At 46.7% G+C, this 23,287-nt stretch overlaps 1 protein-coding gene across 1 annotated transcript in view; it reads right to left on the bottom strand.

The window, feature by feature from the left end:
• Positions 1-23,287, bottom strand: part of ttn.2 (titin, tandem duplicate 2) — a 201,301-nt gene that overhangs the window by 95,241 nt on the left and 82,773 nt on the right. Inside the window, exons 97-122 of the mRNA XM_061722952.1 lie at positions 22,651-23,148; positions 21,823-22,013; positions 19,940-20,852; positions 15,795-18,131; positions 15,299-15,352; positions 14,957-15,067; positions 14,781-14,870; positions 14,255-14,299; positions 11,749-13,380; positions 11,176-11,229; positions 10,698-11,093; positions 10,327-10,608; positions 9,488-9,757; positions 9,262-9,401; positions 9,038-9,164; positions 8,007-8,273; positions 7,633-7,899; positions 7,203-7,466; positions 6,544-6,683; positions 6,261-6,387; positions 5,689-5,955; positions 5,049-5,315; positions 4,633-4,899; positions 3,889-4,028; positions 3,617-3,743; positions 1,256-1,398 (exon numbers count right to left, since the gene is read on the bottom strand). Of these exons, the coding sequence (XP_061578936.1) occupies positions 1,256-1,398; positions 3,617-3,743; positions 3,889-4,028; positions 4,633-4,899; positions 5,049-5,315; positions 5,689-5,955; positions 6,261-6,387; positions 6,544-6,683; positions 7,203-7,466; positions 7,633-7,899; positions 8,007-8,273; positions 9,038-9,164; positions 9,262-9,401; positions 9,488-9,757; positions 10,327-10,608; positions 10,698-11,093; positions 11,176-11,229; positions 11,749-13,380; positions 14,255-14,299; positions 14,781-14,870; positions 14,957-15,067; positions 15,299-15,352; positions 15,795-18,131; positions 19,940-20,852; positions 21,823-22,013; positions 22,651-23,148 (9,416 nt within the window). The remainder of the gene's footprint in view (positions 1-1,255; positions 1,399-3,616; positions 3,744-3,888; positions 4,029-4,632; positions 4,900-5,048; positions 5,316-5,688; positions 5,956-6,260; positions 6,388-6,543; positions 6,684-7,202; positions 7,467-7,632; positions 7,900-8,006; positions 8,274-9,037; positions 9,165-9,261; positions 9,402-9,487; positions 9,758-10,326; positions 10,609-10,697; positions 11,094-11,175; positions 11,230-11,748; positions 13,381-14,254; positions 14,300-14,780; positions 14,871-14,956; positions 15,068-15,298; positions 15,353-15,794; positions 18,132-19,939; positions 20,853-21,822; positions 22,014-22,650; positions 23,149-23,287) is intronic.

Raw genomic sequence — 23,287 nt, 5'->3', positions numbered from 1 at the left:
GTCTGCTCTCAGTCGGTCAGATTCAGGACTTCATCAGCTCCAGACAGTTCGGTGTGTGTGGACCTGCCAGCTGGACAGAACCTCTGAGCTCTGCAGGACACACACACACACACACACACACACGCTCCGTCAGCTGAGCTCTGACAGCGAAAACGAACTCGGACAGCTGCTTCACTTCCCCAAATTTAAACCGCAGCACCTCTGACCCGCCGGCCTGTTTACCGCCCGGCCGTGCCTGTATATGACTCGGAGCTGTCAGAACGCGCGCACACATAACTCACCGAGGGCAAATCCAACAAGCGCTCCTTTATTCTACGACTATTTTTACATTCTAAGTGATTGAAAACACTCCCGCCAGACGAGCTGGACATGACTTAATCTTACTGTCAAGTTAACCAGTTAAAGTTCAACTCTTCCAGCGGTTTCACGGGAGAAAACATCGGCGGTGGTGGAGGGGACGGACAGTCTGATCTGGTCAGTTATTTCAAGCTCTTTAAACTTTTGCTTCTTAAGTGACGTGACGATGATGTTTTTCTGCAGTTGATTTAAAAGTTTAAACTCCAGCTTAAACTGGTTAAATTATCTCGAGATGACCATCGTAATGTAAGTGTTGTTCTTGTTTTTGATCAAAAGTCCTTGAACATCTGAAATCCCACTCCTGTTGCATGTGGGAGGTGCAGCACGTCACGCTTGCACAACTAGCGGCGGGATCATGTGTCCTCCGAGGCTCAGGTTCTCTCGTGTTACCTCCAATAATCAAACTAACGCTCCATTACCACGGGACACCGTTTCAGGGGCCGGACGCGCGCCTTGGCTTCAGTTTCACCACGAAAACAACAGCTATGGCGGCACAGGAGCAAACATTCACCAAACTGCCAGCGATGCAGGAGGCGAGGCTGACAAATGTCTCCTGTTGCCACCTGCCCTGCACCTCAGCCTCCGGCAGCCGTTAAAAATAACTCCACAGAAACGCTGGCCGTGCAGAAAAGCCTCCGTGCTTGCGTTATCTCAAAACCAGGATCAAATGCTCAGCTGGAATCCTGAACCTCCACCAGCAGGACCTTATATGAAGACGGGCTGCAGCGGCGTGGAACGCTGTGTACAGATGGATGAGGGAAACATGGGCCAGAACCACGGCCACCAAGGCCTGGGCTCGTGGAGCGTCACTTAATGTTGAAACACAAGTCCGACGACTTGTGTTTCAGGAAGTTGACCAGTATGTGGTAAAGACTCAGGCAGGTGTGTTGGGACTTACTCTGTCACTGGGTTCCAGCTTGGTACCCTCCAGGAACCACTCGACAACGATGCCTTCGTACGACAGCTCACACTCGAAGGTGGCGGTCTCCCCGGCGGTGACAGTGACATCGTTCAGGGGCCTCGACAGGACGATGAGTCGAGCTTTGGATTGAGGAGAAGACATGGTTAGTCCTCTCTCAGAAACACGTCAACAGATCCCAGAAATCCCCAGTGAGACGCGGCACAATCCTCAGCAGCCGGCCCTCATGGCGCGGTGTGACGGCAGGCTACTGGAAGCCCTGAGGACAAGTGAAGACAGCCGCCTGGCAACTTGGCACTGGGAGGCTCATTAGCATACGAGCTGCCGTCAGACGAACACGGCCTGCAGAAACCAGTCAGACGCGGGGTTGCGGCCTCCCCCCGGCCAACCCCCGAGGACCCGCTCTGGATAAGGCATGCAGGTTCTAAAATAACTGAGGAGCGTTATTGGCCGGCGGCCCACGTCTGCCAAAACCATCAGGAGGAGTCAGTCTGCTCCTGTCAATCTCCCCGCCTGCAAATTCCCCAGAAAAGGGGAATGTGGGCTCCTGGCAGCAGTTACCCAACGCTCCACCACAACACAATGGTGGAGGACTCGCTGACATGTTCTGAACTCCGGTCAGCGCTTCGGTCAGGATCAGCGTCAGACATTTACAGCAGGCTTCTTCGCATGCCTGAATTAAAGCCACTAAGTAGCGATCTTTAACACGTCAGTCTGAGAACTTTATCACCAACGTCTGACGGATGCCGCGGGAGACCTCCATCTTTGTTTCATGTCTTGACTCCAGTCACATCCTGGAAGCCTAAACCTTCATTGTGTCAGCTTTCATTCATAAATAACGGGGACTTTTTCAAATTTAAAGTATTAATATGAAGTAAATTAAGCGGAGAGACTCCGCTGGAGGTTTTTACTGCAGCATTTGCTTTTAAATGTTGCTTTTACGTTTTCTGTGCCTGGCGTTGGGTAAGAGTTAAAATAAGAAGGACATCACATCATCAGCTGAGAGAACATTTTTGTCTCAGACGCTGAACTCAGTCCCACCAGAAAGATTCAAAATGTCCATGAGAATATGTCCCATGATGCGTCTGAGCTGCATGTTCAGATTGATGAAAGGCTAATGTTTGAGCCTCACGCCACCTCCAACGCTCACAGATGTACACGTTACATCAGCGTCAGTCTTTGTGCTGAGAGCTGCTGAAGCCGAAGTCAGCGAACCCAAGACGAGCAAGTGATGGTTCAGCTTCACCGAGCTCAGGTCAGAGACATGACATGAAGCTGAGGAGCATCAGCCTCAGGTGTTGGCAGCTTCGTTCAGCATCACTGGCGGGAAACCAAACCATCAACTTAAGAGAAAAACGACGAGGATGTCCTCGGTGGTCAGCGGGTAAAGTTGAGGCAGAGAAGCCATCCTTTCACCTGTGCCAAAATCCCCAGCAAGCAGGCCAAACTTTGTGAGCAGAGGAAAATAATTTTGTTTTTCTGTGACTCATATATAAGAGTATTCTAGTCGGGGTACTGGGCAGCTCGCTCAGCTGAGCTGGTGTCCCGTATACGACCCCGGTTCCCCTCTGGGCCTGGGGGCCATCTTCGTTGTGTTCCCTTCTGCCTCTGGTCTGAACATCCCGTCAAACTGCTTCAATGGAGGCTACATAAAGCCACAAAACCCTAAAATAAATACTTCAGTTTCAGTTTCACAGTCCTGCGTTTGCCCTGCTCACCTCTGCCAGCTCAGTTTGCAGAGCTGCGTTCATGTTGTACCCCGAAAATCAGAAAACAAGGCTGCAAACATTTGATTCAAACTTCTGCTGAAGCGCTGGTGTCTCTAGGGAGCGGTACGGACCGGCGGTACGGACCGGCGGTACGGACCAGCGGTACGGACCGGCGGTACGGACCAGCGGTACGTGCACGCTCACTGAGCATGCAAAAGCGGATTTTTATTTATTGGGATGAGATGCAACTGAATTATGTCAGATTTGTAACTAACTGATACTATTCTGGTCTAAAAGACTATAAATGATAATTTTTTGCGATATAACAGTAAAGCTGCGTCACGTTTGCAGGCAGAGATATGTGAGGAGGGTAATTATTATTTAATTTTCTGCTCAGATGGACGTGTTCTGTGCTTTGGAATAAAAATAAGAATAAAGTTTTAATAAAACAAATATAAAATTTTACAAAATAAATATACTTTTCTGTGTTCATAAAGTTTTGTCCCTCGCTCAGGATTTGGACGCAGGTACTGGGAGTTTTTCTCGACTCCTAGTGCTCCAGTTTACTGGTTCCAGACTGAGTCCCGTCCGTCTGTCAACAGCACCAAGTATCTGTGATTGCTTTTCTCACCTTTAACTCTGAGCTGAGCTGTGGATTTGGCGTTCGCTGCCGAGAAATCAACGCTTCCGGTCATGTCCTTTTTGCAGTTGAAGAGGATTATCGAGTGTCGGGCGCCATCCTCCTTGATCTCCACATCCTGTCAACAAACATCTGCACTTCAGTCCTCATCCAAAACAAAAAGTCCTGAATTAACGATCAAACGAAAAGACTGAACTTTGCTGATTTAACTAAACAGTGACCCAAACTGGACCACATTTTTTATTTTGTCTTATTTGACTCACAGCAGATGGGTGGAGTGTCTCTCCCTTCAGTTTCCAGACGGCATGGAGGTCGTCTGCAGAGATCTCCGTCTCAAACGCAGCCATCTCGGTCTCTGTGACTTCGACGCTGTGCAGCGGGCGAAGGACCTTAATGTCGCGCTCTGTGGAGGTTCAAAGGGACGTTACAGAAAAAAAACAAAACCCAGATGGTCTGAAAGAACTGGCAGAGGAAATAGTGCAGTGGAGTTTGGAGATCAATGAAGGACAGACTGTGGACATGAAGACGTACTATAGTTCAGCGAGGAGCTGACGCTCTCATTCAGAGCGTCTTACAGTTTGTGCAGAAGCAGACAACACTGAATAATCCTTGAAAACAACCAACCCAGCAGAGTTTTTACAGCTGCGGATGCCTCGAGAATGCTTTTACACAGAGAGGTTTTGTAAAGGTCACCGAGAGGTTTTGTAGAGGTCACAGAGAGGTTTTGTCAAGGTCAAGGAGAGGTTTTGTAGAGGTCAAAGAGAGGTTTGAGCTACTGCGACTATGACTTGAGCGTGAACATTTTCGAGAACCCTCAGCCGTGAGCTCAGGTTTGGATTGTCTTCAAGTGTTACGATAGACACAGAGACACAGAACATATGGAGACAAACGATGGAGAGGAGATGAACAGCTGTCCCATCACAGCGTGGAGAAGCCAGCGGGCGGAGCCTGACTCTGCGGCAGAGGCGGGGTCTGGGGGGGCGTGTCTGGACTGCCACCGGTATTACCTTCTATGTTCAGGTCTGCTGTGGTTTTGTCGATGCCGCAGTCGCAGGTGTAAACTCCCATGCTGTTCTTCGCCGCCTTCTTTATGATCAGCATATGCTTCTTCCCATCGGACTGGAACAGAATGTTCTTGGACGGGTAGATCTCCTCTCCGTCTTTGAACCATTTCACCTCGCCGCTGGGCTTGCTCAGCTCGCAGGACAAGATCACCTCGTCCTTCTCCACCGCAGTGTAGTTCTGCAGTTTGACTGTGAAGTAGAGGTCACCCTCTGCAAGCAAACACCCGCATTGACCAGTTCAAAACTGCTCAAACGAAAGAGGAACCCTTCAATACAGCAATGCGTCACGGTTAACTGATAAAACGGTCGGGGAGGAAAGCTGGGACATGTGACTTCACCCTCTAGAAGACGATACTAACCAAGAACAGTCAGCATGGCCTCCGACGTCTTGTCCATGGCCTCCACTCTGATCGAGGATGTGTCATCGAGTGTGACCTCCTTGAAGGCCAGCGTGTGGACCTTCCCTTCCTGGGACATGTGCACCACTTTGCTCGGGTGCAGGCGGACATCGTTTTTATACCACACCACCGGGATCTTCTCGTGAGAGAGTTCGACGCTGAACTCTGCCGTTTCACGTTCCTTTACAGTCACGTCTTTAATTGGTTTGATAAATTCGAGGCGAATACCTGACGAGAAATTACATTCATAGCGAGGTGAATACAAACTCCCACCAGCCGTTGTCATGGTGATGATGAGCGCAAAGAAATGCACTTCCACAGTATGTTTGCCTAAAGCCTTTTACAAACTTCACTGTCAGTGCAAATGAGAAAAGTCTTAAAATAAATGTCTTATATGGGAAAACGGGCATAGCGAGTATGTTACATTCTGTCCGTTTGAGATGGCGCCAGAGAGAAGATTTGGGCAAATGTTGGCAGTAACTGAATGACTGGCATTTAAAGGCTTTCGGCAAACATAAAATCATTCAACGAGCGCATTTGTGCTCATGTCCGCATCAAACCGTTCCTGTCAGACAGAGGGCGGTGCCGGACCAGCGTTTACCTTTGATAAACAGCTTTCCAGATGTCCTCTTATCTTCGGCCTCAAACATGTATTTGGCCTCATCTTCGTATAGGGCCGATTTCACAACCAGGGTGTGTCGGTTCCCCTCCACTTGGAGCTCAAACTTGTCATCGTTTGACAGCTCCTGAGCCCCTTTCAGCCAACGGTAGCTTTTGGGCTCTCTGGAAATTTCCAGCTCAAACTTTGCCTCGTCCCTTTCGTACACATGTACGTCAGCCAGAGGCGTTATGAACGAGACCGGCAGCTCTGTTGAACCAGACATGACAGCGTTAACATCGAGGTGCGATTGGAGCGCTCAGGAAAAAAAAAAGAAAAGAAAGAGATCTTCCACAAAAATACTGCGGTCTAAAAGAGAGTCACACCACACTGGGTTGCTCTCGATCAGCTGTCACAGCTCACAACTCCATGTTATTTGGGATCTATTTGGAGTTGCAGCATCCGAAAAGCAGGATGAGCATAGCATCCTGCCATAAAATGCAAAAAGCATTTCATTTCCAGAGAAACAAAACCTTGTGAGCGTCTTCAGAAAAGGCACAAGAAGTTGGGCTCACCCTTGACTTTCAGGTTAGCAGAACACTTGGCGTTGGCGGCTGTGAACGTGAGCTCGCCGGTCAGAGGCACTCTGCAGTTGTAAAAGACCAGAGTGTGTTTGGCGCCATCCTCCACGATCTCAACATCCTGCGGGGCGGCCAACAAACTTCAGCATTTCAGCAAAAGTGTTGTCACGGCAACGTTTACAGCTAACAGCAAACCTAACAACCCCTAACTTAACATCTTGTCTCAACAGAGTAAAACAGAAGGAGGATGTAACCACGTGTGACAACTGGGACATACAGCGGACGGACTGAGAACTTCTCCGTTCAGTTTCCACTGGCCGTGGACGTCGTCTTCGCTGAGCTCGACCTCGAATCGAGCCGTCTCTCCATCGAACACCTCGGTGCCGTACATGGGTCGGACCACCTTGATGTGGCGAGCTGATGTTTGAGAGAAGGGAGCAGAGTTCTGATTGAGGACATTCTGAGACTGAGATGTTCCACTAAATTTAAGGATGTGCAGACGCGTGAACAGAACATAGACAACACAGATGGAGGTGGAATGTTAATGTTGATGAGGGGAAACCACATGGTGGGTCTTATGAAAATGGTGAGACGACCCTGCATGTTCTACAGGGAGCGATCATAGAGAGACGATGAAGGAGGGGTTTAGTATCTTCAATGAGGGATGGGTTTTTAGAAACACAATCGTGAAAGAAAGAGACACGAGTTAAGAGTGGAAGAACACTACAAGAGTAGAGGTAGATCTTTCCTCTGCAGAGGCTACTCTTGCAGTGTTTCACAGACAGCGTTGATGGAGACGAGATGACACCGAAAGAGTGATTTAAAGGTGATGAGGGCTATCAAGGTGTGGTTAGGAGGTGCTGCAGCTGATGTCCCGTTCGAATGGTTCCTCAACAGAAAGCAGCATTAAGACTCAAAAACAAGCTCTGTCTTTACCTTCGATGTGAAGCTCCGCTGTCGTCTTGTCTGTTCCACAGTCGCATACATACTGTCCTTTGTCTTGGTCTCCGACTCTCTTGATGACGAGGGTTCTGCGTTTGCCCTCTGCTTTTACGGTCACTGTCTTTGAGGCTTTGACTTCGTCCTCGTTGTGGTACCACATGACGTCAACGTCTTTGCTGAGCTCGCAATCTAGAACCACGTCATCTTTCTCCACTGCAGTGTAGTCCTGCAGTTTTACCGTGAAGTACGGGTCTCCCTCTAGAACGGGGACAGCCAAGGTGACTCTCAAATACACATATGCAACACGTTTACGAGGTACAGACCACACAGGGAAAAACACACAGACACACAACGAAGAAAGAATCTGGACATAATATACAAAGATCTGAAGAAGAAGTCAGGAAGAGAGAGATGGCTGGTTTACCTATGACCGTCAGATTGGCCATGGAAGGGATTCCTTTGGCCTCTGCCTTTATTTGGCAGATGTCATCCAGAGTCACTCCCTTAATTTCTAAGATGTGTTTCTTTCCATCCGCATGGGTGACGACAGTTCTGCTGGGATGGATTTTAACGTCATTTTTGTACCAGGTGACGGGGATGTCTTCGTGGGACAACTCCAGCTCAAAGCGAACTGTTTCGCCTTCCTTCACTGTTTGGTCCTTTAACGGTGTAATGCATTTTAGCCTGATACCTAAAATTGCATTAATAAAACACGCCCATGTGAGTTAACTTGCAAGAGGAGCCCCCCGGCTCAGTGAATGCAGTCAGGGTGTCCAGGACTCGGTGTTCAACACTTACCCTCCACTGTGAGTCTGGCTGTCGAAGTTTTTCCCAAAACCTCGATCGTATAATCTTCCTCATCGTCAAACTCACAGCAGTTTATAACCAATATATGCTTCCTCCCGTCATCAATTATGTCATACTTCTGGTCTGGGGTGATGATGTCAGCCCCTTTATACCACATGACCTTAGCAACATCCTTTCTGACGGTGCATTCAAACTTAGCCTGTTTCTTTTCTGGCACAGAAACATCCGTCAGCGGGACAACAAAGTCCATTTCGAGTTCTGGGTTGAAGGACGACACAGGGGACAGGACATCAACAACACAACAGAACAACAACACCACAGTAACAGGCCAGTTTATTAGTACACCTTCTTCTCCACCGGACTTGACCCTAAACCAAACAAATTCTCTTGGACATCCTGAAACAAAGAAAATTGGAGGATCTGCCGTGGAGGAAGTGATCCATGGGTTGGCCATCATCGAAGAGCTTCTTTCATTTCACCCATTGAAGCACACAGATGGAACAGATCATCTTCTTGTTCGGTTGGCACAGGTCTTCTGCTCATCATCCATCTTCTGCTCTTTAAACATCAACTCAAACATCTCGGACGAGAGACAGATCCATGGAAATGGCGCTGGTGTTACTAATAAACTGGCCATAGAAGATGTAACACAGAAACATTGGACCACCGATGGTCCCAACACACCACTGAGACAAACCAGACAGACCAATGGAGATGTTTCTCTTTCCAATGAGAAGACAAACAGGACAACACACAAAACATCAGGAACAGGAAACCATTTTGACAGACAGAAACAGTTGGATCCCACATTGAAATTCCTTGGGGTCTTCACAGGCTGCAATAAGTGGCACAAACAATCCATCTGACAGACCTGGTCTGTCAAATAAAGGTCTAAGGTCCGCTCTCAGGTGCCTTGAAGCTTTATTTGATCACGCGGACCTTACGCCTTTATTTTTACAGCTTATATCATAGAATTAGAGAACCCGGCGGTTGTGGCGCTGGACACCAGGAGCAGCTCTTACCTTTGACGTTCAGCATTGCGGTTGTTACAGCATTCAGAGCCTGGTAGGACACTTCTCCGGCCTGATCCAACTGGCAGTTTTTCAGTGTGAGCCTACGCACCGGACCCTCCATTTGAATATCACAGGTCTGGCAAGTACATTGTTAATTGTAAACCAGCATCAAACCAAAGAAAGTACATTAGTATTTAACAAAACTTAATAAAAACAGGTTCTACAAGTCTTACGGGGGATCTGGTCAAAAGCTCCCCTTTGAGTTTCCACTCCCCTGGAACATCGTCCTCTGAGATCTCCGTCTCAAACACGGCATCTTCCCTCTCAACCACCTCCACGCTGCTCAGGGGCTTCAGGATCTCAGCCTCACGCTCTGTAAATGAGGATCAGTCCTCGTAAGTATCACAATGTTAAAACTGACCCACAGTTAAAGGACCACGAACAGGTCAATGGACAAACCTCCTAAAGTTAGCTTGGCGGTATAGGTGCGTCCCTCCACCTCCAAGGAGTAGTCTAATACATCGTCGGGCTGGCAGTTCTTGATGGTCAGCATCAGCTGCTTTCCGTCCTTCTTGATCTCGTACTTGTCGGATGGAGGGATCTCGTTCTCTCCCTTGAGCCACTTCCAGTTGGGAGTGTCTTTGAAAAGCTCACATTTAAATGTAGCGTTGGCTTTTGGCTTCACGTGCACGTCTTTCAGTGGCTTTACGATCCAGTCTTTGACGATTTCTGTTGGAGTTGAACATCAGTGAGGTTGAATTCATCAAAACCAAACACGACATTCTCCATTTGATGAATATTGTTAAAATGTTCCTGCAGTCTCATGTTTTTCCCATCTGCCTTCATAGCAACAACGAGAGATATTTTTGTCTTAATATTTGATTACTTGCAGTAAACACTGTCCACTTGTGGCCAAAACCACCAAAGTGTGACAACTACAACTGTGTATCACTTCATGACACACATCAACGATTACAGGTGATGAAGATAAAGAAAAGTCTGGCTCACTAAACTACAGCGGACATCTTGGTAGAGGTGAGAAAAAGACTCAGGAAAGAGCAGATGGAAGATGTGAGGAAGAGAAAACACAAGTGTGCCTGAACAAGAGACAGAACGAGATTTAACCTCATAAAAGCAACTTAACCACCCAGAAAAAAGGTGAAATAAGACCTGTAAAAGATGCTTTGTGTCACTTTAATGTCCAGTTTATGAGCATGATCTCTTGCTGTAAAACGAGAGTGAGCTAAACAACTGATCGACAAGTACCCTTCCTGTAAAACATGTACTTTTCATCTTACCGATCACTTTGACGTTTGTGGTGGTCTTGACTTCTTCCTCCTGGTTGTCCACTTCACAGGTGTATGTCCCAGCGTCCTCCTCAGTGGATTTCTGGATGGTCACAGCGTGCTGCATGCCGATGACATTGATCTGAACCTTGCCCTCGCGTTTCTTCAGGACCGTGCCGTTCTTCTTCCAGGTCACGTCTTTCTCCTTGTTCAACTCACAGGTCATGTAGATGGGCTGGCCCTTCATTGACGACGTCTCCTCGTCAAGCTCTTTGATCCATTTCACAGGGAGCTCTGTGAGAAGACGGTAAAAGACAATGAACCATCTAACACAACACTACATCTAACACTTTTCCCTTTTTATAGCAGAACAAATGTAATACCTTCAACGACCAGCTTGGCTGTGCACTGAATCTCCTTGCCAGCGTTCTTGGCCAGGCAGGTGTATTCGCCATTGTCGGACAGCTGGACGTCAATGATGCTCAACTTGCGATCTTTGCCGTCAGAAGTGAACTTGTGCTTGGGACTCTCACGCAGGTTACCGCCATCTTTCATCCAAGAGGTGATGGCGGTGGAGGGTGACACCTCACACTCAAAGATAGCAGCCGTGCCGACGGATTCAGCCTCCTTCAGAAAGAGGTCCTGGATCTTCTTGATGAACTTCAGCGGGACGGCTTTGAGCTTAAATCCTGCAAATCCTGGTTCCTCTGGTGGTGTGCCCTTGCCCCCAGGCTTCAGCCCGCGGCCCCTGCCCTCACCCGGGGACGGGGTCTGCTTGGCTGAAATGCGGTGCAAAGACCAGTTCAGTCTCTGGCATTGGCACAGAAGATGACTGTTGTTCTATCAGGACACCAGACTTACCTTTCAGGCCTCTACCTCTACCTCTTCCTGCTTCTTCTCCTGCCGGCTGACCCTCTGTTGATGATCAGTTACAGTTAATTTTCTGCTAATAACATCTTCACAAACACACAAGTGACAGACAATGTCATGTTTGTTTGGATGGATTAGAAGATAATGACATTAAGGGATTCTGGGTAAGTAATGGCATTTAAATGTAGATAGAGAAAAACAGATTGATGGATAATGTCTTGTCAGCGTTTTTGAAACATGAAGACATAAAGACCATGGATGTAAAGATGACATGATGGGGACAACACACGCTGGGGTGATGAGAATGGGAGGATGCTGAAATGGCAGACAAACGGGTATCAGAGACGTCCAAAAGCGATGAAAATGATCAACAGAGAGACACACGGGATGAGAACAGAACTGCAAGAAAGAGATGGCGTAAATCGTATCACAGTGAAAAAATGGCGCGATGACGGAGATTTAGATGGAGGCATTATGTTGGGAATGGGTAGAAATTATTCAAAGCATGAAGTGAGGGGGTTTTCTTGGTCACCACCCAACGAATTGACGTTGCCACCATCTCACCTCTCCTGGTCACCCCTGGAGCCTCCAGAGCACCTTCCTCTCCCTCCCAGTCCTCCGAGCCATAACTCTCCTGTGGAACCAGCTGCAAGGCCCAGGCCTCGTCTTCCTGGTCAACTCCCTCTGCTTCAAACTCAGTTACCTCCTCCTCAGGCTGAGTGGCAATCTTCTTCATCTCGGTAGCTCCAGGAGAGACCTCCTTGACCAGGGGAACCTTCTCCTTGCCAGGTTTTGAAGGTTCTGCACCCTTTGGTGATGGCTTCTTTGGAACCTTTTTGAGAGTCACAGCTTCAATGGAGTCTTTGGGTGTAACAGTTTTTGGAACCTTTTTCAGTTTGTCAACACTTGGCCTCCTTTCAACTGGAACTGCTTCTGCTTGTTTTAGCTTGTCAACTTTAGGAGACGGTGTCTTTTTAAGTTCTGCTTTCTTGAGATGTTCCACTGGTTTAAGCGCAACTTCTTCTTTCTCCTCTTTTTCCTTGGGTATGACTCCCTTCTTCCGTTCAACAGCCTTGGGCTCTTCAGGAACGTCTTCAGAAACCTTGTCAGGTTTCTTAACAGGGGATGGAGCAGGAGATGGCTTCTCCTCTGGAACAACTTCTGTCTCCTTTAGCTTATCTGGTTTCATCGGTGGTGCTTCAGGGACCTCGGGTTTCTTTGGCCCGGCCTCTGGCTCTCGTGCCTTTGGTTTTTCACCGGGACTTATGCGACGACGCAGCGGGTCATCAGATGGCTTCTTCTCTTTTTCTTCTGCTGTTTTTTTCTCAGGCTCTGCAGCATCTTTGGATCGTTTGGAGAAGGGCTTTAGCTTGACACTTTCTATCTCCTGTTCAACTGTAGGGAGCTTCTTGACTTTGGTGGGTGCTTTGACCTCCTCAGGCTCCTTGTCTGGAGTTTTCTTCTTATCTACTGGTTTTGCCACCTTAGCTGGTGGCTCCTTTATCTCTAGTGGTGCCTCCTCGGGTTTCTTTGCAGGTTCCTTGGTGTCCACTTCTCTGGGGGTCTTCTCTCTCTTCTGGAAAGGTATCTTGTCTCTCTCAGTCGTCTCCTTCTTATCTTTCTCTGGCTCCTCTGATGGTTTCAGAGGTTTCTCAAAAGGTTTTAGTTTGACCTCCTCTGGTTCTGCTTCATCCTTTGGCAACTTTTTCACTTTTTTCATGGCTGCACTGGGTGGGGCAGGTTCCTCATCCTTTGGTGCTTTTGGAGTTATCTTTAGAGATATCTTGTCTTCTGGTTTTTCATCTTTGGGGGTGGGCTTCTGGCGGGTCCATGCCGCTTTAGGAGCCTCTTTTTGTTCCTCCTGTTTAGGCTCGAACACATCTGGCTTTTTCCCCACATCTGCTTTGTCTCTTGGCTTCATCTCCTCCACAGTTTTCCTGGTGGAAACTAACATTTCAAAAGCTTCTTCTTCGTGCACCATCGTCTCTGCATGAAAGACGGTGGTCATAGTGACCGTCTGACGTTTTTCCTCCGCTTCAGCCTCTGTCATCGGAACCGATGGTATCTTCTTCAGGGTGATGATCTCTTGCTCCTCTTCCACTTCCCTCGTGACTTTGGTTGTTTTCTTCAAGGTGGGAATCTCAAATGTCCCCTCTTCTTCCAAATGAATTTTACCTTTTTTGTGCAGAATTGTTTCTGAAGCAGCAAAGACGTGACATTAAAAGACATCACAATTTATACAAACAACTACAAAACACACACATACCTTACATGGTTGAAATTAAAGGTATAGTCTGTAATCGTATTCAAAAACATTTATTTTTATACTGGGTGAAATGGTCCTTCCATCCTGAGAGTAGCCAGTGAATAATGTGTTCAGAAAAAAGAAAGAAAAAAATCTGACCTCTCTGACAGCTTTAATCCTGTAAAAACTCTGACCAATCTGTTTTTTGCGCACCGAATGGCACGGATTGGTCAGAGGACCAGAGGATTGGCAGGGGGGAAAGAACCAATCAGATGCCTTCATTTTAAGTCCCGCCCACGCCCCCCTCCGTCCCATGCACGCACTTGTCACGTCGAATGTAACGGCTCGCCCTGCTAAAAAGGCTAAAAAAAGAAAGCCAAAGTGCGATTCTGCGGCGCAGGTTGTCCGCTACTGGGGGTCTGCCACGGACCGTGGGGTCCGTGGGGATTATATTTATAAAAAAATAAAATTATAAAAAAATAAAGGATCCCCATAACTTTGATTGGGTGGGCAGGATGCACATGGGCGTGGCTTTGGACGGAGTGCTGATGAGAGGGGGAGGAGGGGGCGGGGCTTAGAGGAGGTGCCACTTTCAAATCTTGCTAGCTCTCCAACATTACTGACTATACCTTTAAACAAAAATTACAGTCGAGACCATGTAAGTGCGAATTTAGACACAAAGACTGCAAGGACTCACTTATCTTTACCCCAGAAGAACATGTTAAATGACATGACAATTAGTCCGAGCGTACTGAATAGAGACAAGGGGAGTTTTCTTCAGTTTTGTGGATGTTGTGTGAAGTGGGAGGTAATGACTGTTCTTACCTTTCTTGACTCCACCGGGAGCTTGGACGGGTCCTTTGGTCTCATCTAACACAGAAGTATAGTTCAGAAAGTCGTTAATTAGGCCATCTTATTGGTTGCGAAGAAAAAATATCAGAGTTTTAATGAAAAGATTGTAAGAAACAGTAAGACTGTCACGAAAAACATCCAGTGATAACAGTTATTAAAACACAGACACACATAGAAGTGGTTCACCTTCACCTGATTTAGATGAACGATATAAAGAAAAGCAGCTGGCTTAAGAATAGAAAGTTGTAATGAAGTTAAGGGGGATCCAAAGGGTTCATGCTCATGTTGCACTAAAGAGTCCACGACAACAGACGTGAAAAAAAACACACACCAGGAGGGGTTTTACTGATGGTAGCGGTTGTGTAAGTGTGAGGAACAACAGAAAAGACACAAAACATATCATCAACACATGCTGCGGTGAAATAAGATGTGAAAAAGATTGAGGTAAGTAAAAAGAGAAAAGAGGAAACTTCTTTTTGAGGCCTTTAAATATCTCTACCTGTCTCAGGAGTGATCTTTGCTACCACAGCTGGTTTTTCTTCTGGCGTTACCTTCTTGGTCGGTTCAGCCTTCGGCTGTGGCTTACCCACTTCAATTGTTGAAAAAGAAAAAGCACTGAAGCACAGTAAAGTATCACCAAATCACAGTCTTTCTATGACACTACTGTCTGGATACCTGGCTTTGTCTTTTCTTGTGGGGAGATCTTCTTCTCCTCCTTTGGTTTCTCTGTAACTTCGGGCTTTTTGGCAACCTCTGGAACTTTGACAGCTGGCTTCGCTTTGCCCTCTTCAAGTACACAATAAAGAGGGAAGTGAAGGGAGGACCACGGCTGCTACGTTCTGCTTTTTAACCACATGCTTTCATTTCTTTTATCTTATCTTCTCTGGCTGGAGAAGCTTATCATATTATCTTCTTTTCAGGCTTCAAAGATGCACATTTTCTTAAGAGTGGTGTTCTTTTTACGAATGCCTTCAACAACACACACAAACATGAACACGTTCAGAAGAAATGGGTTACCTTCGGGAGGAGCGACTGCCTTCGCTGGCGGCGCCTCCTTTTCCTTGACGGGAACTTGGAAATGAAACGAGACGACAGTGAGAGCCGCGTGGAAGCTGACGGGGTGAACACTGAACCCCTCACAGACAACGATTGGACAGAAAAAACACACAGGTGGAAGAGCAAAACACCTCACCTGCTGGTTTGCTTCTGATATGCGCAAGTGCAAGGAAATGTGACAGACACAACGATCAGACAATTATTAATAAAAAAAAAACGGTGATAAAACCAACCTACGCTGTGGAGGTTTAGCTATCAGAGACAAAAAGAGGTGGTCTTTGTGGGCTGCTCTTCACAGCTAGCAGCAAGAACAGAGCATGCTCAACAAGAATGGGTGATGTGATATGGATCATCCTCCTGAAACCATGGCGACAAAGAGTAATGAATCTGGGACATCCCCATGGGAAAGTGCTCGGTGAATGGTGCTCAGATAACAAACTTGTGCTCCCCTCTGTACCTCTGGAAGCTTCTTGGAGGGAGACACTTTCTTTGCCTCCAGGTTCCAGAATCGTCGCCCTAGTTTCCACGATGCGCCGACTCCCTGGACCTTCTACCTCTTGCCCGGTGAAGGGTCTGTGCTCTGGAGGAGGCGTGAATCCAGCACGCACAGCTTCCAGTTCCTGTTCCCTACTCAAGTGTTCTGAAGGGTCTGCTTTGTGGTCAGAATTTTTGGTTTTATCTGTTACTGAGGGTTTGGTTACGATGGGCTCATCACAAACCACATCACTGGTATCAGCTTTGGACCGCGTCGCCCTGGTTACGCCTTTTTTAGGACTCTCCTCTAATTCTGAAGCATGATAGACCTTATCTCGCTGGGCTTTTATCAGCTCCTCCCTTTCTGGCCGTTCATCTGTCCCAGCAGAGACACCTCCTCTAACGTCCAGCTCTGCGCCGTCCAGAGTTTGTCTACCGGTGTTCACGTCTGCTCTGTCATCTGCTCTGACGACCGCTCTAGGTTTCAGCTCAGGTACAGATGTTACTGCAGATTTACTCGTAATGTGTTCTGACTTCATTGTTGTTTCTTCCAGCGGATGACCGGCAACCGTCTCAGCTTTTACTGTGACGACCTTTGACCGAATGTCTCCTACCGTAACGCCAGGCGTGTCTCTTTCACGTACAACCTGTTCTGGCGCCTCAGTCTGAACTTTTTTGCTGTACTTTTCTAAAGCATCTTGGCCGTGCAGTGATGTTTTTCTCCCTGTATCGTCCAATAGTTCAACGTTTAACTCCCTCTGTGTCTTTTTCATCTTTTCACTTTGATACAATTCCTTTAATTCACTTTCAGTCTCCATAGAAATATCAGTTGGCTTGTAAACAGCCATTTCTCCTGGTGGGATCTTTTGCTGCAGATCCCCAGGAGGAACATATGGCTGTGGAGTTTCAGGTGGAACATCTAAATTGTCTGCAGTCAGTGGTTTTAACAAGGCCATGCTCATAACAGGCGTTCGTGAAGCTTTCCTCTCCACCTGCTGCTGCTCGCGCTCTCCGTCCACAGAAACGCTATGAAAACTCGCTTTAACAACGCCGGTTTTAGACTGGAGGCTCTCAACTGTAACTGGCCCGGAGTCAGTCCCAGAGTCTGGCTCCTTTTTAGATGGAGGACGATGTTTAGCTTTCTCACACGTTGGTGGAAGACCTCTGACCATCTCGGATGTGCTCTCTCTCACTAAAACAACCTCATCGTCCCTTTGATTGCTTCCTGTTTGCTTTGTCGATGTTTCATCTTCGTCAAATGCATGCTGGTCCGTCTTCACTGGCTTGTCTTCTTTCTCTTCGGTCTGTCTCGCGTCTTTGATCGCTCTCTCGGTTGCGGCTCCTTTTTCCGCCTTATCTCCCTCAGATAAAACGGAGATATTTCTTTCAACTGTCTCCTCTGTAGGTTTTATGTCTTTAAGAGCAGAAACCCTTGAGCTTTTATCTGTAACTGTGCTGACCTCCACCTGGTTTCTATCAAGGATCAGAGGTTGAGGTCCACCAAGTGTCTCAGTTAACATGTCCTCATCAACTGCTGGACGCTCAGACATTGGTTCTTCGGGTTTATGGTCTCTGTCAGGTGGTCTGGCTTTAGTTTGACTAGTTTTTGGGGGTTTATCCTCAACTGTGACAGATTTAGGTGGGATTTGTTTGTCTGCAGCCTCTTTAGGTATGACAATTTTTTGTCTTCTCATCTTTTGAGAAACTCTGTCTGAAACGTCGTGTTCTTGTTGAGCTGGTATAGAGTCACTTTTTGGGATTTTCTCATGTTCTTCAGAAGTTGCTTCGACCTTTGGTTTCTCATAAGTTTCTTCTCTTAATGGAGGAACTGAAACCTTAATTTCTATTTGTTCCTGTCCTATTTTTGTCTCTGTAGGTTTTGACTTTCCTTTTCTATAAATCTGGATGTCCTTGTCCTTAAGCAGGCCCTCTTTGACCTGGTCATCATCTTTAGCTGTCGTCTGTCGTCTCACTTTTCCAGGATCGTCCATGATTTTAGTGTTGTATGGTTCATTGTCAACGTCGTCGAAGTCAACTCCTCCAGTTCCAGTCCTGATCTGGAGCGTCTCCAGTTCCTGTTTGCTTTCCTTCTTGTAAGCTTGAGGTGTCAGAACTTCTCTTACTTTGCCTGGAACAACTGATGAATGAAACTCATGGATCACATCTCCAGTCTTTGGGGACTTCTGGGGCCTCATCATCGGCTTGGTTTTCTCCTCCTCCGAGCTGTCCTGGGACCGATCCATCCCTGACTTGTAGGCGACAGCAGACACCTGTGATACTTCTTCTTCAGATGATTCCTCTGGTGAGGTTGTTGTCCTACCTTCAATAACGCTGATGTTTTCGGTTTTATCCCTGACAAACTTTGATGGCGTTTTCTTGTCTGCTGTCTTTTTTGTTTCAGCTAATTTCTGCTTCTCTTTCAATGATATTGATTCTTTTGGAGAATGTCCTGGTTGGACCACTACAGATCTAGTTTCTATGGTTTCTGTTGGTTCTTCTTGGGTTTTGTCCTTTCTGTGTGGACCTGAGATCTTTCTTTCAAATTTCTCCTCTGTAGGTTTTATGTCTTTAAGAGTAGAAACCCTAAAGCTTTTATCTGTAACTGTGCTGACCTCCACCTGGTTTCTATCAAGGATCAGAGGTTGAGGTCCACCAAGTGTCTCAGTTAACATGTCCTCATCATCTGCTGGATGCTCAGACATCGGTTCTTCTTGTTTATGGTCTCTGTCAGGTGGTCTGGCTTTAGTTTGACTCATTTTGGGGGTTTTATCCTCAACTATGACAGATTTAGGTGGGATATGTTTGTCTAAAACTTTAGTTTCCATTTTTTCCTGTCCTGTTTTTGTCTTTGTAGGTTTTGAGTTTCCTTTTCTATAAACCTCGACGTCTGTGTCTTCAGACGCATCTGCTCGTTTCTCGTCGCCAATTTTAACCGCTGTCGGCCATGTTACTTTCTCAGCTTTCTTACTGTTGGTGATTTCTGCGGCATCCGGCTTTCTCTCAACTTTATCAGAATCGGTTTCTCTAAATTTAAACGAAACATTTTCTTTCGTTTTTAAAAACTCCGAAGAATCGTGAGTTCCTTGTATCTTTGGAGTTTTTTCTGTAACTTTAGCCTCTAAAGTTTTGTCTTCTTGATTATTTTGCCCGACTTTTCTTTTCTGGCGAACTTTTCCTGAAGATTGATAATCAATCGCGATGGATAAATCAGCTCCACTAACCGATAGTTGTCTCTCATCTCTGATTTCTTTCCTACCCTCCAGAGGCTCCTGATTTTCATCAGATCCAGGCTTGGCTGAAATTTCATGTCTTTCAGCTGCTTCTTGATGTTCTTTCAGATCCTTTTTAATGCTTTTTACTGTCTGGGAAATAGGTTTTTTTGCAGTAGATTCATCCTGAACAGTTTCAATTACTGTCTTCCCTGATTCACCTGTTGTCAAGACGACATGTCCTTTAGTTTTAGGGAGGACTTTAGTTTTGAGGCCCGTTGTTTTTAAACCATGAGTAACAGATATTTCCTGGTTCATGTCAGACCCTTCATCAGGTTCTTGCGTGGTTCTTACACCACCTTCATGTGCCACGGATTCTCCCTCTACATTCTTATGGACACATGATGCCCTTTTCTCATCAGCTAAAAGAGCAGTGATGTCTGCTTAAAGTGAAAAATGATCAAAAGTATAAAGAGAAAGCACCATGTAGCGGTGCCAAGAGATTAGGACGAAAGAACAGACACACAGACACAAACATGAGGTTTTAAACAGGACTCAAAGATAAGAAGCTGAAAATCGCGGCAAGGATGGAGTGATCTACCTCTCTCAGGTCTGGTTTCAGGAGAAACCTCAGCCGGTGCAGCGGCGGCAATCGTCGACTTGTCTTCAGTTTCTTAAAAGAATAATTAATGTTTTACTTTTCTTAATTAAAAAAATTTGAGAAAAAAGAGTAATAACACAAAGGGATAAAAAAGAGAATCCCTTTAAAAGCAGAAACCACAGAAAATGTGAAGGTTTATCAAACATGCCACATGAAATGACGACCCCTGGTGGTTTCCCAGAGTGTTGCACCCAAACGTGGCGCATGATGAGTGTTAGGGATGAGAATGATGGTGATGTTAGAGTTTTCTCTCGGTACCTCTGGTCGCTGGTTCTGTGGGCATCTTTCTCTTCTCTGGTTTCACAAAGACTGAAGGTTTTGTCTGATCCTCAGGTGAAAGCTTGTCTCTTTTCTTGTCAGCATGGACTCTCTGAGGAAGAGCGTCCCGGGGTTCCTCGTGTTCTGCTTCAGTTTCTGCCTCCTGCCAGATCTCGTTCGGCTTCCTGAGCTGGATGTCTGTTACCGACTCTTCTACTTTTAGCCCTGAAGGCACCTCCAGCTCAGCTCTGTCAGAAACTTTCTGCGTTTGTGTGTCAGATTTAACCTTTTTCTCTGGTTTCTTCACTGAAACTGCTTTTGCGTCAGTCTCCTGCGCTCTGCTCTCGTCATCACCTACCTTTTTCAGCTGAGAGGGGGGCATTTTTTGGTCTTGTCTGGGCACAACTGTGGTTTCTGCCACGTGCTCGCCGCCAGCTCTGGTGTATTTTTCCTGAGGAAGGTCTGAGAATATCTCCTCATCTCGATCAGCTGATGTCAGAGCTTTCCCCTCAGTCTGCTTTCTTACATCTGCGCTAATGGGAACTGGAGACGGTTTTGGTTTTCCTACCCCTGATTCTCTGATTGAACTGGTTTCTTTCGTTTGTCTGTCTTTTCTGTCTGCTTCAACGGTCCCCTCTCGTCTCTTCGTACCCGCCAGGTCTTTGACCGAAGCTCTGCCTTCGTCCTCTGTGGGTTGCTCTTGCACCCTTATGACCTGGGATTCCCTCTCGTGGACTACAGCTACATTTTCTAGTGTTTTCGGGGCGACTACCTTCTGCATCACCCTGACTTCTTGCTTCTGCAAAGAGTCGGTAACAGATATCTCTTGTCTCAGTTCAAACTTGAACTCTTCAAGCTCTTCATGTTCCTCCACACGTCTCTGTTCCCACGGCTCTTCTGTGTGAGACAGTTCCTCCGACACGGGATAAAGATCTTGTATCTCCTGAGCTCTTTTTTGTTCAGTCTCCATGAAACTTGCGGCTGTTTTTTAAGAGGTGATGAAGAAGAGGCGTCATGTGGCGGCGCCAAGAGGTAACAACGAAACACAAAGACAGACATTGGTGTTAGAAGGAGACGGCCCAGAGCTGGAGAAGCTACAGCTCAGGTGATAATCCACCTGTGGTGCGCTATCGTGAGGACTAAGATGGTTACAACTCCGACGTGTTTTCAGAGGGCCGGTACCTTTCACAGGAGGAGAGATTTGTTTCTCCCCATCCGAAGGACGAATCTTCTCAATCTTCTGAACTTCAATTTCTTTCAAAGAATCCACAGGTTTTTAATCCAAAATGGTAAGTGTGAAGAAGGTCGTCATAAAAGAAGAAGATTGATACAGTTAGGAAACAGACAAACATTAACAACCTTAAAACATAAAATACAAAAGTAGAAGAAACCAGACATCAAAGAGGACTTTAAGATGTTATTTAAAGACGAGTTCTGAGACCCGTCAAGTCTCCATGCCCAGCTCACGTCAGTGACATTCTCATCTGTGAACTTTATCTGATTCTTAACTTATTTATGAATTGGTATTTATTTACTACAGCGTCCTGACAGATGCAGGTCATGTCCCACACTGTCCAAATCTACCACTTGGTGCGTTTCCGTTAAAGTTGAAACTCTGCAAATTGAAACTGCAAATAGAAAATAGTTTCTGGTAAACTGCAATGCAAACATCCGTTTTGCATAATACAGGCGTCATGACGTTCCCGTAGGAACTGTAGGAACTTATACAGGAACTTTCGGAGGAATGAGGGGCTTGCCTTGTAACAGTTCCCTGCAGACGTCTACAACTTGAATACAAAGTTGAAACACCACTTTCTAACAAAAATATCTAAGATGGCACATACGTCTGAGCTCTCGATTTACCAGTCGGCCTACGTTCCTACCATCACCAAAGTTCGGGAGGTGTGGGTAGTTTCCTTCACAGGGTGTCCGGGCTCTCTTAGGGACAGGAAGAGAAGCTCGGTCATCTGGGAGGGGCTCAGAGTAGAGCTGCTGCTCCTCCGTATCGAGAGGAGCCAGATGTGCAGGCTCCAGCATCTACTGAGGACGACTTCCTGGTGAGGTTTTCCAGCCACTGTGAGGAGACCCAGGACACGCTGGAGGAACTATGTTTCTCAGCTGTACTGGGGACCTTGGAATCCCCCCAAATGGGCTGGAGACGTGGCAGTGGAAGGGAAGTCTGGGCTTCCCCGCGACCTGATGCGACCTGACCTGAAGCCGGACGAGCGCGGACAGCCATCACTTTCTCGATGACCTTCTCTTCTGCCGTCACATCCACTCTATTTCATTGTTCTCGATGTCTTGAGGGATGGTACCTCCTCAAAGTTATCAAACATTCCCTCAAACGAAATCAAAACTGATATTTAAATACCAAATAAAACCTCCTTTGTGCTGCTTTGGTGGAAACAGTCATCTCTAAATTGAAATTAATCGTCATTTTATCAACAACAGCTGGCGCAAACTCTTCGTATGCGTCTAGGTACTTGGTGAATTAAGCTGGTTCTCAGTTTTGGGTCAAGACTGATGGAAACGCACCAACTGACAGATTTACTGGGTTCAGGCTGTTTTCCACTGAACTCTTTTTTTTCTACGTCCGCCTTTGAGTTTACACCAAGTTAGTTTCAGACGGTTGTATAGAGAAATACAAATTAAAAAAGACTTTTGGTTTGTGAAGAAAATGGAAAGAAAGAGTAGCTCTGCCTCAGCTGTACCTTTAGGAAGAGGTTCGTCTGCCTCGGGTTTAGGTTTGACCTTCTCAGTCGTTTTAGAGGTGGTTTTTACAGAAACGGTCTCAACCACAGAGATCCTCTCGGCCTGCTTCTTTGATATCACTTCAACAACCTTCTGAGGAGCTTCGACAGGCTTCGTTGGAGGAAGAGCCCCCTCTAGGGCTCTTTCTGGGACTTTTTCTGGGACTCTTTCTGGGACTCTTTCTGGGACTTTTTCTGGGACTTTTTCTGGGACTTTTTCTGGGACCCTTTTTGGAATTTCCTCCACCTTTTTCTCAGGTGCTGCAACTTTCCCTGGGACCATCTCAGGGGTCTTTTCCTGCACCTCGGCTCTCCCTGGAGGTCGTTTCTCAGGGGCCCTTTCTGGTATTTTATCGGGGGGCCGGGCGGGTTTGACCTCCAACTCGGCGACCTCCTCAGACGCCCGAGGTTGCGTCTGAGGCGCCCCAGCGGGAACAGGTTTAGGTTTGGGCTTCAGAGCTTTAAGAGGGTTTCACAAAAAAAAGACACGCAGAAGACGTAAGAAGAGGACAATGTGCTGGCGCACAAAGAAGGAAACTTTGAACATTAGCATTAGGGAACTTTACCCACAATTCATAAGAAGGTTTTTATGACTTTT

Source organism: Cololabis saira, chromosome 6 (genome assembly GCF_033807715.1).
Source record: "Cololabis saira isolate AMF1-May2022 chromosome 6, fColSai1.1, whole genome shotgun sequence".
Lineage (NCBI taxonomy): Eukaryota > Metazoa > Chordata > Actinopteri > Beloniformes > Belonidae > Cololabis > Cololabis saira.
Note: the sequence above shows the minus strand (reverse complement) of the source record. Positions and strands in the feature narration are given on the sequence as shown.